Source organism: Amia ocellicauda, chromosome 2 (assembly GCF_036373705.1).
Source record: "Amia ocellicauda isolate fAmiCal2 chromosome 2, fAmiCal2.hap1, whole genome shotgun sequence".
In the NCBI taxonomy this organism is placed as follows: Eukaryota; Metazoa; Chordata; class Actinopteri; order Amiiformes; family Amiidae; genus Amia; species Amia ocellicauda.
Window position 1 is genome coordinate 17,832,336 of NC_089851.1, and position 14,778 is coordinate 17,847,113.

General features: G+C 34.0%; 1 protein-coding gene across 3 annotated transcripts in view; it reads right to left on the reverse strand.

Moving 5' to 3' along the window:
* Positions 1-1,993: 1,993 nt before the first annotated feature.
* Positions 1,994-14,778, reverse strand: part of atp6v1h (ATPase H+ transporting V1 subunit H) — a 62,617-nt gene continuing 49,832 nt past the window's right edge. For 2 of the 3 annotated variants that reach the window (XM_066719715.1, XM_066719706.1), the window contains 2 exons: positions 13,374-13,487; positions 1,994-2,372 (listed from right to left, as the gene is read on the reverse strand). In XM_066719715.1, coding sequence (XP_066575812.1) covers positions 2,309-2,372; positions 13,374-13,487 — 178 coding nt within the window. In that variant the 3' untranslated portion in view covers positions 1,994-2,308. Of the gene's footprint in view, positions 2,373-13,369; positions 13,488-14,778 lie in introns of those variants that run through there. The other variant, XM_066719723.1, reaches the window with a different exon arrangement.

Sequence of the window (14,778 nt, forward strand, 5' to 3'; positions counted from 1 at the left end):
TAAGAACTATCTTTAGTGTAAAGAAGAACAAGGAGTCCTGGAAGTGATGGTATGGCCCCCACAGAGCCCTGATCTCAACACCATCGAGTCTGTCTGGGATTACATGAAGAGAGAGAAGCAACTGAGGCTGCCTAAATCCACAGAAGAGCTGTGGTTAGTTCTCCAAGATATTTGGGCCAACCTACCTGCCGAGTTGCACTTTTGCACAGTACTGTATATACAGCTCTGGAAAGAATTAAGAGTCCACTCCAAGTTCAGAAATCAATGTTAAGTGGTATTATTTTTTATATATATATATAGTGTATGATGTCATTTTGGGGATTTGGCGAGTAGCCTCTTTTTCAATGCCATTTTAGGATCCATTACTTTGATACATGTGCTAGTAAAGAAAGTGCCACACCCTATTAACACTGGTTTATTAGGATTCACTGTCATTAAAACTTTTTTTTAAATCACTGGGTGCGTTTGCACTTGATCAGTAATGTCTGTCTAATGAATTCATTAAATCCATACAATTCTCAGCTGTGTGCAAATGGAGGACAAATTAAGGCATCAAATTGGCAGTGGAAATGTTTACAGTCTTACTCACAATTACTAAAATACTTATTTGTGGGAGTCTATATAGATTGTAATTGTTTTGTTATTAACTGCTTCCAATACCTGAAGATATTTTAATTAGTTAATTCCAAAACCTCTCTCTAAAGAGGTATGAATATGTTTTTTTACCGATGGCTTTGCGACTACTCATCCCAATACTATTTTGAAAAAACACCATCAAATCTGTGTGTAATATAATACAGTAAAACTTTAATTAATGGGCTGCATATTCCAGTTTAAAAAACGTTATAATCACAAACTATTATATATATTAATAGTTCTGGAAAATAAGGTAGAATTAACTTCACATCAGCAAGAGAAATAATGTTTACTGTGGGAGATATTACATACATGGAAAAAATATACTTTATAGAGAGATTTAGATTTTGACAATAATATGTGAGGCCTGAACAACACAACACTACAAGGGCTTTTTATTTCAATTTTATTGTTGACCAAGTACACTTCAAGCCACTGCAGTTGATTTATCTCTATCTGCATTATCTCAGGGTGCTTCTAGTTCAGACAATTATATATTGATTGGTTGATTCCTTGGAGGAATAAATATATTGAACTCCAAAGGTACCTAATAAATGTTATCTTAATAAGAAAAGACCAAATGTCTGTAAAAAAGACTGATGTACACAGGAACACAGAGGACCAGCATAGAAAATAGCTCTAAAATAGAGGAACATTGTATTAGCTCTAGATTAAAAGATTAACATCAGATCACATATTAGATGCCGATTAGTTGTGCATATATATATCTAAGTCATGCCAATAAAGCTTCTGATTTAATCTTCCCATCTTCTATGTGGTATAATTCAGAAAATTGTTAATGAGACTTAGGGCTAGACTTGACCAACCTGCGAATCACACATTTTGAAATTGTATCGCATTTTGATCACAATTTGATTAAGTATAAAACTGCTTCTAACAATTTAAACTGCAATAGGCTACAGATTTGTACTTTTTGATTTGCGGGTAGGTCAAAGCTTTGATTTGGACTATCCCTTAGTTTCATAAAAAAATGAATAATAAACTCATGTAATAAACCCAATTGGCTTTACTTTGGAGCATCTTAAAAAAAAAAAAAAAAGCAAATGCAATGCTTTTGAAAGCAAGACTGTCTCATCTGGGTTCTTGTGTGCAGCCTGCAAGTAACTCCTTACATTTTATGATGAAGAAGAAAACATTTGTAAAGTAATGATAATGGCTAGTTTTGCCTCATTTGCTTAATGGTGAAGGAATAACTCGCTTCAGGGTCACGGTCAATGGGGACTGAAACAGCTTAATTATGGAATGAGAACAGGGCATGTTACTGTGTACAGATGCCTATAGACCTGTCCTCAAATCATTGAGAATGTGTTGTAAAGCACAGACAGAACAAGAAAAACACAATTATTTATTTGTTTATTTTTTTGGATACTGGAATGGAGAGTATATTTGTAACATCACAACAAGAATAAGTTAAAGTTTTACAATCACGGACACTGGGCTTGCATTAAATCACAATATAGCACTTCCTGATATGAACGTCAAAATAATAATAATAATAAAATAATGTATCAGGAAGTTCTCATCAAAGGATAATTCAAAATATGCAGCAACATCTCAACATTAATTCTAGGGCAAAAGCAGATTGATTCTATTGTTAAACAGTGAACACACATACATTGTCTTGTTGTGGAAGATGACACACACTGATTGCTCAGCTCCTGGCAGCCACAACTTGAGGTTGTTCTGAAGACTGCAACTGCTTTCCCAGGTACTCCCTTAAAAAAAAAAAACACAATCAATATATAAAGTGAGGTAAAATAATACATATTTTATCATACCTAGTTGATTATAAAGTACAATGTATTGCTTTAAGTTGAGTATTGAAATTCCAATAAGTAACTAGTGACAAAAGATATTCAACTGGTTTTATACAACAGTTTTATATTACATTAATTTTAAAACGGGTTCATTATTAGGCCTTAATTTCTGTTTTTCTTTTTCTATCACTTACTCACAACATTTGGTACAAATGCATTGGCATTGGAGAGAAAAAAGTAGAATTTTAAAAATTCCCCTATACACACAATTTCTGGAAATAAGTACATAAAAAGCTGCTGAATGTAAAACATTGTGGGTCAAATGCAATAAGGCTTTGAATGATTTTAAAATGTAAATTCAAGTTTAAACTAAACCTTCCTCAAATCAACTGTAACATTTGTAACATACACAAAGAATCAGGTCATTCAAACTAAATACTAAGTAATATATCATCATATTTGTTGACGTAATACAATTACACTACAAAACAAACTTTGCTATAATATTTAATTGAATATGTACCAACAAGACCCAACAGTACATTTCCAAGAAAAAAAAACTTTTTTTCTTCAGATAATTATGCAGTTTGAAATTATGATTTCCATTATATCTACAATACATTGCTACAAATTAATCTGTCATGTTTACAGATTAAAGACTTGACAATGGATTCATTTACTTTTCCAAGTGGAAAATAAATTAATCCACAGTTTGCATTCGTTTTCATTGGATACTGCCTGTATCCTCAAGAAAGAACAAACACAGTAGGCACTGACACACACACACACACACACACCATAAATATATATTGAAAGTGAGACATTAATCATTCCTGTATCACTTAATAAAGTCAATACAATATTTAACTAACCATGCAGGTAATTAAAGTACTTAATATTTACTACAGACATACCAATTGCAGAAAATAAATTAGACTACAAAGGCTCAACACACATACAGGAACATCATATTTTGTATTTATAAGTAGAATACATATAATTACAGATTATGGGTTATATTGATGTAAATGGTTTATCTGCAATATAAATCAGTAGTATTCATAATAAAAGGAATCTAAACAAAACTTTAAGATATGTTGATTTTTGGAAAGGCAATTAAGATAAGCAGCATATTCTGAATACCTGCTTTCCTCAATCTCTGCATATTTACATTTCATTATGTTAAAAGACTGTAGCAGTGCTGTTCCACTCAACCCTGCATTTCTTTTCAATCATAGAGTGAAGATAATGGGTAGATTCATGATGGTCAAAGCCCTGGAGACTGATATTTTGGAATAGAGAGGTGCATGTGATCCTCTGATTGTACTGTATTTCACTGAGGTTCAAAGACAACATATTTAATGATTTTTCTGATTTACATCAGTAGAATAAGCATTCTACACTACCAGCTAATCCCATATGTAAGTACAACTTGTACATAACACAGCTATGTCTTTGGGATACTCATATTAGGAACAGGTCTCCTGCAGTATTCTGACCTGTCTTGCATATAACAATGTATCTCAACTGTCTGAAAATAAAAATAAAACCCGGGGGTAGGCCAAACCTCTTAAAAATAACACCAAATTCAAATAATATTTGTTCATGTAATTTATCTTCTACGAGGTACAATATTTAGATTTTGGAGTGTCTGTATAAAATAATTATAGCTACATTAATGAAAATTATGCATGACTAGAACAAAATACAACATCAAATTAAATCCAGGAACTAAAATGTAAAAACAAAAAAGGGAATTAACACATGAAGAACAGCTTTCATTACATGTAATAAATTTAAATGTAGATATGTAACATTTACACTGGTACTGTTGCTACATACACAACTCATGATAAGGAATATATGAAATATACTGCAAACACCAGGACCAGTGCCCAAAGCAAAAGAGCACAGGGGATAAACTGATTAGGAGACCTAATAACCATGACTTTCTTGTGACCTCTGCTTAATTTATTTGTCTTTTCCTCTTGAAAATAAATCTGAACTCTGTATGCTTCCTAACACGATCTTCAACAGCTCATCTTCAATAGTTAAAATGTTATACACCACTATGTTGTAGAATATACAATTTTAATAAGACTATTAAAATTCATATTTAGACTCAATGGCATTTAATTTCTTGTACATCATTTATCCTTCCTTCTCAGAATAATGTGTAAGTCAAGCAGAAGAGGCTCATTAAAGATGCACCCTTTACAGAAGCTCCCATGAAGTCATGGCATATTTATGCTCATTACTTTATGCACGTTATTCACAGTTCTGGGGACTTCGGCCATGAGAAATGGGACTCTAGATCAGCTACAAATCCAGGTTTAGCACAAACACTTCTACAGATCATAAGAGTAGAACAATAAACCCTGCTTAATAAGTGGCTTTAATTCACAGCAATAAATTAAAATAGAGAATGCTTAAATAGATAATTAATTTGAGCTTAAAACATCAGTCTTCAGTTATGTCTCTCCTTGTTCTATCAGTTCATGTGAAAGATCCATATAATTTGCAATAATTTAAAAAAATTATAATAAAAAAAGAATAGTATATAAATACACACACAGATTCATTAATGCCTGTAACATGTAGTTCTAACATTTATGTTTAATTTTAAGTAGGCTATACATACAGAAAAATTAGTGGATCTGTTTTTCCTGGGTCAGCTTAAATCTCAATAACAATAATAAAATGAGCTGGATACTTAATTGATATATTTAAGTATAATGAAGTAAAATGAGAAATTTACAGATAATTTTAAGCCAAAACAGGGAAATAAATTAAAATCTGGTAAGGAAACAGTATTGGACTGAGAAATGAAAACATATTCAAAACTACATCTAATATCCTGTAATGGCTGTTATTATACATCAATGACAAATAAAACAAACAAACAAATCAAACACATAACACTAAAAACGTATTAAACTCATAACACAGGCCTAACTATGAAAAGTATCTTGGTGAGCTGCACATTTACAGCTCTGTAGAACTTTATGGAGCTTTTAATACTGACTTTTCTTTTTCCTGAAAAAGAAACATGGTGCACACCTGAGATTCTGCTGAAGCATTACTTTTAAAAGGACAAAGCAATCAGAAACACAGTATGAAATGGAAACTCTATCAAGTGGTGTGAATGATATTTCCTGTTACTTAGAAAAAAAAAAACAGTAATCACTTATTGGATGTTCAAAAAGATCCCTTAAAGGCTAAGGAAACAAAACAGCATAGGAAGCAATGTGCTCTTCATGTTTTGCACCAGTATGAACAACACACGATTATATGCCTATTTGCATAAGTTTTATCAATATGAACTTGAACAATATTCAACTTCTTTGGGAGACCAGGTATTGCTTCTGTTTTTATAAACCTCTGTCTTCATAGTTCCTAAGAACTAGAAGAGTAGAATCCAGAACTTTATAGCACCACTTATTAGGCCGGCCCAGGGCCGCCTCAAATTTAGTCAGACTTTTTCCAGACACCCCGTCCACACTGGCGGGTTTAGGAGCCTCAGCGCGTCACACATGCGGGCGAAAAGCGGCCTAAAGGAAATGCATGCCGGGAATAAACACATCAGCTCAAACAAACCAGTGACGTAGGACGTTAGGTCTCCTTACAGGTGTATGCGATGTGTTTATAATCATAACTTATTAATATCGATTGGCTATTGTTTGGTTCTATATTTTATTTGAAAGTAATCTTAACCCTTTGCAACCAAAGCTTTCTAAAATAATTAAAAATGTGCTGGTTCAATGGGGAATCTAATTCATACATTTCCCTTTTCAAAAGTGCTGTTATACAATTCACTCGAAAGCGAAGCACCTTTATTAGGACATTGCATTAAATCACAAGAAATCGTGTGCATTAGTATGTGATCGTATGCATTGAAAGCAGACTCTGTGACGCGTCTATAGTGATATCAGACAGCAGCGTTGGACACTTACTGAGGTTTTTCAACTATTTTCCATCCACATTGTAAACAGCGCTTTAATTTCTGCATCGTCCCAGTTGTCACCTCTAACGTTGGCATTTGTGATTGTACTGTTCAGCTCAATATAAATCGCATTTCGGATTGCATAGTAAATAGCTTGTCTCGTATTAAAATTCACTGATTTTAATAGAAACCTGCTTCGGTTAAATTTATATCATTTTAATGCAAAATGCGGATAATTAATAAAGTTACCTGGTCCCGTTCACAAATTCTCAATGCAATTTCCATGTGTAAAATGCATGCTGTTAAATTTCAGATTTCAATCATACTTAGTACAAGAACAAACAATAGCAAGTTTACCAGCTATACACTTATTTTAATTGACCGAGTAGTTTGAACTGTTTACATCATTATAACTCATTACTTAGCCTAGACTTTTATAATATATATAAAGATGTGAGATAGCGAAATGTATCTGTACATGTAAGGCTATAGATCGATATGACATTCAAACAATATAGAGACAATACTGCATCCTGCAGTGTGTGAGCTGTCTTGGTGCCCGTGTTTACTCTGTGTTTACTCTGTTTATTCCGCGTCTCTCTGACTCAGACACGCGTCTCTGGGGGCGGGGCTTGAGTTGCATCACACGCTGATGCTTTCCACCCGGCCCAGGGCCCGGCACGTTCACATTTACATTTAGGCCGGCATTAGGCCAGGTCGAAAGATTTAGGCCGGGTCGAAAAGCGGGACTAGTTTTGACCCAGCCCAGGGCCGGCCTAAATCTATGACCCCGTTCACATATGAGTTAGGAATCTCAAGTGTGAACGGGGTCTAGCAGTTTTTCCAGATTAGCAGGGACACACGGACCCGGTGACACAGATGGAAATTGAGCTTCAAGGCATTCAAGACGGAAAACAGAAGACACTTCTGGGAAAATTAAAAAATAGACTGGATAGGATCCTTGGATCACTTAGTTAATGGACACCAAACGAGCATGATGGGTCGAATGGCCTCCTCTTGTTTGTTAACTTTTTTTTAATGTTCTTTCTTATATTCTTACACATACACCACAATATCATATTAAGAGTTTTCCATTGCATTTCTACAAAGTACTACTTTACTGAGAATTTATAATTTCAACTCTGATACTTAATGCCTAATACAGAAAACAGCTTACACATTTTGGTGGAAATTGTTTTTTTGTTTTTCACCAACACACAAAAAACAGGATATATTAAAATAAAATTGATAGAAAATTTTACACCACAGCCAGTCAAGCTTCCCCTTGAGAACACTATTATTACTATCAGAATGATAAGCACATAGAAGCTACCAATTTTCATGAAATTGGTTGCAGTGAATCAGCTGATCTATGCAGTGAATGTATTTTCTGTTAATATCGTTTTAATTATAATCAGAGATTACAAAGATAAATTAACATTTGTCAATTAAAAGACCTCAGCTCCTTAGAGCAATGGCCAATGACCGTGTCTGTATCAGAACTTTCCAGACATTAAACGATTAATGTTTTACTGGATGTGACCTGCGTGTGTGTGTGAAGATTACAATTTTTGGCAACAAAGTCCAATTAAAATAAATAAAACAGAAAGAGAAACTAAAATACATTCGTAAAACATTTCTGATCAATAGGCTATTTTTATATTTTAGTTTAGCTTTTATTTGATCAAATAATAGCTTGGGGAAAAACTGGTGGCTAAATAGCTATGTACTGACTAATCTGTCACGAATATAATTAGAATTCTATGGCTGAATGAACTGAGCTATAGATTAAATAAGATGAAAAGGAAAACTTTGAACAAGTTATCTTTTCAAACTAATTTGCCATGTCATTCAATTTCACCATTTGGTGGTATTTTAATTAACTGCACTGTGTCAGCATCTTCAGTGAGATTAGTGCTTCACTAGAAATGTGTTTTACAGCAGTGATTTCTATTACTGATGAAAGGCTACTTTCCTCCAACAAAATAACACAAGACTACATGATTAGCAGGTGAATGTATTAATATATAGTGATCAGCAGTGTTGAGTTGCGGTCAGGGCTCTGGACTCTGGAGCAGAGGGTCATGGGTTCAAGCTCAGGTGGCAGATACTGCTGTTGTACCCTTGAGCAAGGGACTTTGCTCCAGCAAAAACAACGCTGTGGGTAATTATGTAAAATAATGTGATGTATTTTACAATTGTAAGTCGTGCTGTATAAGGGTGTCTGCTAAGGAAATGTAATAATAATAATAATAATAATAATAATAATAACAACAATCATCATCATCATCATCATCTGAAGGATTAATCATATTGAAATAGAAACCAGAACTTTTCATTGCTTAAAATGCTACACGAAGCTAGAACAACAACAATGGATGCTTTGCTTTGGAAAATATGTCTATGGTCATTGTGTGCTACCCTGACGCAATTAAGCCCACTACAGGGAGTGTGAAAGTAGGTCATATGAGAGGATATATAAGTGATATATCTCTTTTAGCCTGGAAGAAAGATTACTTTGGGAAGACTTGATAGAAAGGTAGAAGCACAGTCTTAAAAGGGATAATCAATTCCTCAAATGAAAAAAAAACAACAATGCAGGATTAAACCAGAGTAAAGGTCAACTAAATTAAAAGACTGAGAACAGCAATCTCTTCTTTACACCATGGGTTTATGGATGGATGCATTTCATAAGGCAAAAGTCAAGCTGTGGATTATTATTGGAAGTATTGAATAACACTCATGATATGGTCTTATATTCATTTTTGGGATCTGTGCAATGACCTAAAGCTTACTGGCAGTTTATATCACCACTGCGGGACAAGAGAGAATAAAGATCAAGCCAGGGCAGTCAGAGACCTGCAGGAAAGGAGGCCTAATCAACCTGTCAAAAAGGAATGGAGACCGGGAATAGGAGTCTTGAATTGAATATGTACGGTAATAAAAAGCCAGTGTAAAGGATGCAATACAATGAGAGACGTGAGGGAGAGAAAGTATAAGGTGAGTGGCACAGTTTTGAATACTAGTGGGAGAATACTAGAATCAGGAAAGCCAACCAAAAGTTAGTACTGTGTTGATAGATCAAAGTCCTGTAATAATATATTCTTAAGCTAACAGATAAATAACAGACAGATATAGGAAGACAGTGTGGGGCAATGCTGTGGAGGGATGTTGAATCCCTGTGTGCATGGTTAACTTTCTTTTCCCCACACCTGTAGACAGACCTCAGAAAAACGACATGGACCAGGAGGCTGGGCAAGAGACACACTGAACACTGTCCTAGCCTGGCAGAGCAATAGGAAATGCCACAGTTGACTATGCACAAAATACACCACTGGCATATCACCAGTGCCTTGGAAACACTTTAGGGAAAGAGGAGAGGAAGGGGAATGCATCTCCCTTGTATTGCATGATAAATATAACTATTAGTTTAAAACAACTTTTTGCCCATAACCCAAGACAGAGGATTCGAGGCAATTACAGCAGCTGTGATGGAAGACCTCTACTACTGCACACACTTACTGGAAATATGGAGTAAAATTACAGCCCGATGTAGAATAATCACACTTATTTTAAGGATTATAATTTACTTGCTCTCTTATGCTTCAGAGCCCTATATATAGTACAGAAGTGCTCCTAAATTATTTTCCACTTCATTTAATACATTTTTGTTTCCTGGAGCTTAATACTTCCCCCCCCCCCCCCTTTTTGCAGCTGTGTTGCTTTAAAAAAAAAAAAAAAAAACACAACATCATCGTACTTCCTTGGCAACACTCAACGACAACATGTTACAGCCATTTTAAATACGTAAAGGTTATGCATCATTAGCGAAAGATGGGATTTTATAAATAGAAAAGCTGCAACACTGAATTTTAGACAAGTAATAGCTAGTTCATTTACGGAGATATTCTTGTCAAAATGGTGACATTTGTCATCTTAAAAGGAAAAGACATCTAGAGTTCTGAATCGACTCAAATTAAACATTAACGTAAATTTAAGGCTTGTTTTTGGTTCAAACTTTTCATGCTGGATGCACACTGCCATTTAACACGATTGGCAACATTTTTAATTCTTCTAGGTGTAGATTTAACTTTTTTTTTTTTTTTTTTTTAATTACAAAAAAAATCATATATTTTAGTTACAAGAAGAATTTCCACTGTCAGCTCGAGCAGGTAATAAATCATCACCGAACCCTGAGCCTTAATCTTATGCCTATTCATTAATATTTTATAATATACGGATATTACTAGCACTTCTTCACGCTGCAAAATTATTTAATTAGGCAAAGGAAACAATAAACACGATGCAATCAGGAAATAATTTTAATCAAACAGAATATTAGCAGGTCGGCCCATTATTGAACAGAGTTCAGCACCATGAACAATGTCCCCCGTGGTACCCTGCAATTAGCTTTTCAGCAGAAGTGCCCATACTCAAACCTGTAGACAAGTCACATGCATCTTATGCAACACAGCCTGCCCAGTTTGTCATAAAAAAATAAACTCATCAATTATAGTGACTCTTAAACGAGGGAACCAAATTGTGCACTCATACAAAACAACATGCTACCTAACTAAAGTAATATTGTTGAATTTCCCTGAATAGCATTTTCAATGGCTCTTGTTTAGGTCCATGTCTCTCACAGTAATATAATTCTAGGGCATTTTCCTGGGATAAATGAAATCTGTTTGGAATGTTCTAGCTTTAGAATACAACATTTTGGTCTTGACTTGTGGCTAAAATGTTACATTTTCTCTGGTTGACGTGATGTGTGTGATGGGGCAGAGATTGGGAGTCCTTACATATTTGAACGGTCAAGTATATTTGTCTGGATGAATATAATATTTTGATGTAAAACAGCAAACATACATTCTTAAATATGAGTATTTTATGCTACTGAAGTGCAGGCAACAGATACAGTAGTCAATACAAGACATTAATGCATCTACTAAACAGTTATACCTCAGGTCTCTATCTGTATTGCTAATATGAAATAAGTGGACATAGGTACAGACAAGTCATTAAAGGAATTTTGTAGGTTAACTGGATCATTGAATTCTTCTATTCATGGAAAAGGTTCTCAGTTATAATCACTTGCGTTATGTTCTTTTAGGTACAGATCATATTCACTTTCTTGCTCATCTTAGAACAAATACAAACAGGTTTTGATTGTCATTTGATTATTTCTTCTAACTGGTTCATTTGAAGGGATACGCCTGGTGATCCATAATACAATAAAATACATTTATTAAAACAGGTTCACGCTGCCTTTGTAACAGTACAAATCCAATTCAAACAACTTCAACGACTGCTGTTTCCATGACAACATAGTCCTTTCAATACAAAAAGTGAAAAGAGGTATTAGCACCCTAAGTCATAATGTACAATCCTACTTGTTTGACATGGACATGTTTTGTATTTAGAAAAAGGATATGTTAGCCATCAATATAGATCTGCTTAGGAATAAAATCTTTTAGTACCTAAAGTTTACGAATGTTTTAAGTAATTTAAATTATATGTACTTGAAATGTACAGGGTATGTACACAGAGAAGATCACAGACCTGCGAAAGGCAGGTAAAAAAACAACATCGCCACTACTGTAACATCCACCAAAATGCAGTTGGCCTTTATAACAGTATGCCACACTGAATAGCATTTCTGAGCATAGACAGAGATGTTTTATGGTTGCATTACAGCCGATCCTGTATGTATCCTTATAACTGGAAATCTGTAGAGGTGAGGTCAGGTGGTGTTGCAGGCTACCGAGTAAAGTTTATTGGGAAGCACTTATCCTCAAAAGTCATGACTAAGTATGCAGCTGCATTCTTAAATCCTTATTTAGGGACTTCTAGTGGGGACAACATCTGGCATGTCTTCTACTGCCATCGAAATGCCCATAATCCAATCAGAGTGTCTTATAATGAGGTTAAAGAGATACTCTCCATGGAGATGACTAAGCTTCATGTCACCAATGAGAGACACAATCCAGTTTGAACTGGTAGATGCACAAAGCAATATGTCCATACATACAATTTCTAAATGAATGAAAACTATTTTGTTTTCCCAGTATTTCAGTGGTTAGTGAACCTGTCCATTCAAACTGTTTTCTTTCTTTCTTTTTTTTTCCTTCTCATCTACTCAGTGTGTGCAATGGAGCAAAATAGCTGCTTTTAAACAGCCTTTTGCCATTAAATAAAAAGCATAAAGGTACATATGGGGGGCTATAATATATACAATGCCTTGCAAAAGTATTTTAATTCCAGGTTGTAAGGCAAACAATAGGAAAAATGCCAAGGGGGGTGAATACTTTCGCAAGGCACTGTAGTATTTAACAAGAACTTGAGGCTTTTCAGAATTGAAATAATGTAACTAAGACATAAAATGAACTGGTTTTCAGAAAATATTTTCTAGGTATTTCCTACTACTGCATCACAGCATTTTATAAATACATATGTGGCTCAACAGTAAATTAATTCAACACCCTATACATTCATATCAACATAAATATGCTGCAGAAAAATGAACTCTTCTTGAACTATTAATCTCTGCTCTAATTATTCAGAAACAAATACACGACAGAAAATATGAGCATGATTTTAGGTTTCATTTATTTAAACCTTACTTTTGTATTAATTATAACAATATGAATTCATTCCCCCATAGTCTGTTTTATTCAATGTTCACAGCACATTTTAACAAGAAACCCAAAGAGAATGTCAGCATTTAAATGATTATGAATACATTAGAAAACAAGATATGCTGCATTAAACGACCCATGTCCTCACAAAGATAAGAAATCAAAGTACTGGGGTCATTTGTACAAAACAGCTTATATTTAATAATTACATTTTGCAGCTATTCTCATTAACGGGCACATTGACTTCAGCGTGTTTTGGTTTCTTTTTGCCCTACCCTTGAACTCTTAAGGCTCAGAGAGGGAAAATAGTGGCTACATAACAATTGTAAAATCCTCTCATGCATGAAGTCTGCTACATCATCACAGAGACACACTTACCAGTTGTGCACCATGAGCTTTTGCACAGCCAGCAGGGCATTGTAGCGGACCTGCTGATCCTCGTGGTGCATGTGGTTCATCACTAACTGCTTTCCACCCAGCTGCTCAATAACTCTGAAAGACAACAGTGTAACCAAGCTTAGGAAGAATAATTTGCCAACAATACACTCCATAAAAATATTCATATTTTAGATGACACTATTTTTCACAAAAACAATCACTTGAAACTTAATCACCAGACGTTCTTGCCAATCTAATGTCAGACATCTTCAAAGGAGATTACATGACACTATTGAAATATAATGTACATTTAACAGCCTTCTATTTATCATGGCAGGAGATTAAAGCCCATTTTTGTCACTTCTAATTAATCATTAACATAATTTTACTAGGACCAGTTTGTGTTATAATATAATACAATGTATTCATAATAAGTAGTTTTTTCATGTACCACAGTAAAGTGTAAGTGTTAATGCAAAGCTTTTAATTTTCTTCCAGAATGAGGTAGTGCAGTGCTATGTAAACAAATATGGGTCAATGACATGACGTGCATTTTTTGTGTCCAAAGCCATTATTTTCCTAAACACCTTTTAAATAAATACATGTAATATATACAATTATTCTATGATATTTACTTTATATGTAACCAATTTCATTTTATTTAAATATAATACAATACATTTTTTGAGTTTTGGTGTTTCATTCCTTCGTGTGTTAAATTGCTTATGAATTATTAAAAGTTGTGAAACAGTGCTATGTATTCTATTATTTAAAACATTTAAAAGTTAATATAGGTGTCCAAGTTAATGCTTGTTAGATTTGAATTGAGAAGAAACACCTGAACTACATAAATTAACCCAGCATCTCATTGTGAGTTTCCAGTTCAAGTCATACATGAAAGAATGTTTGATAGTTAATCTATGTAACACACTGAATTTATGGTCAGGCTTATTTCATATAGAAAACGTATTTTTAAAATATTTTCAAAGATGTTTTCACTATTTTATGTGTGTTCAGTAAATAATGCCTTTTGTATTTCATGAAAACAGAGATTTTGATTTATATTTTAGCATTTTGTGTTACACATTTTCTCTAAACTTTTCCGCTTAGGTTATTTCAATTGCACATTACACCTTAATTTCTTATGCTATTTTCACCCAACAATGACTACAAATTTCAACATCTCAAAATGTTCCTTACACTTTAACAGAGGACATTTTTGGTAAAAAACTTGGTAGTAGTATAATATAGTTTGTCTGATCATGATCAACTATGCAGAAAATTATAGTACAGTTTGTCTATTTTCATTTGATAGGTGTCACATACCAATATTCCTTATAATGTCCATATTAAAAAATATATAAAAACTTAGTCTAAGAAGTGAAAATGGGGGTGAGTTATAAGC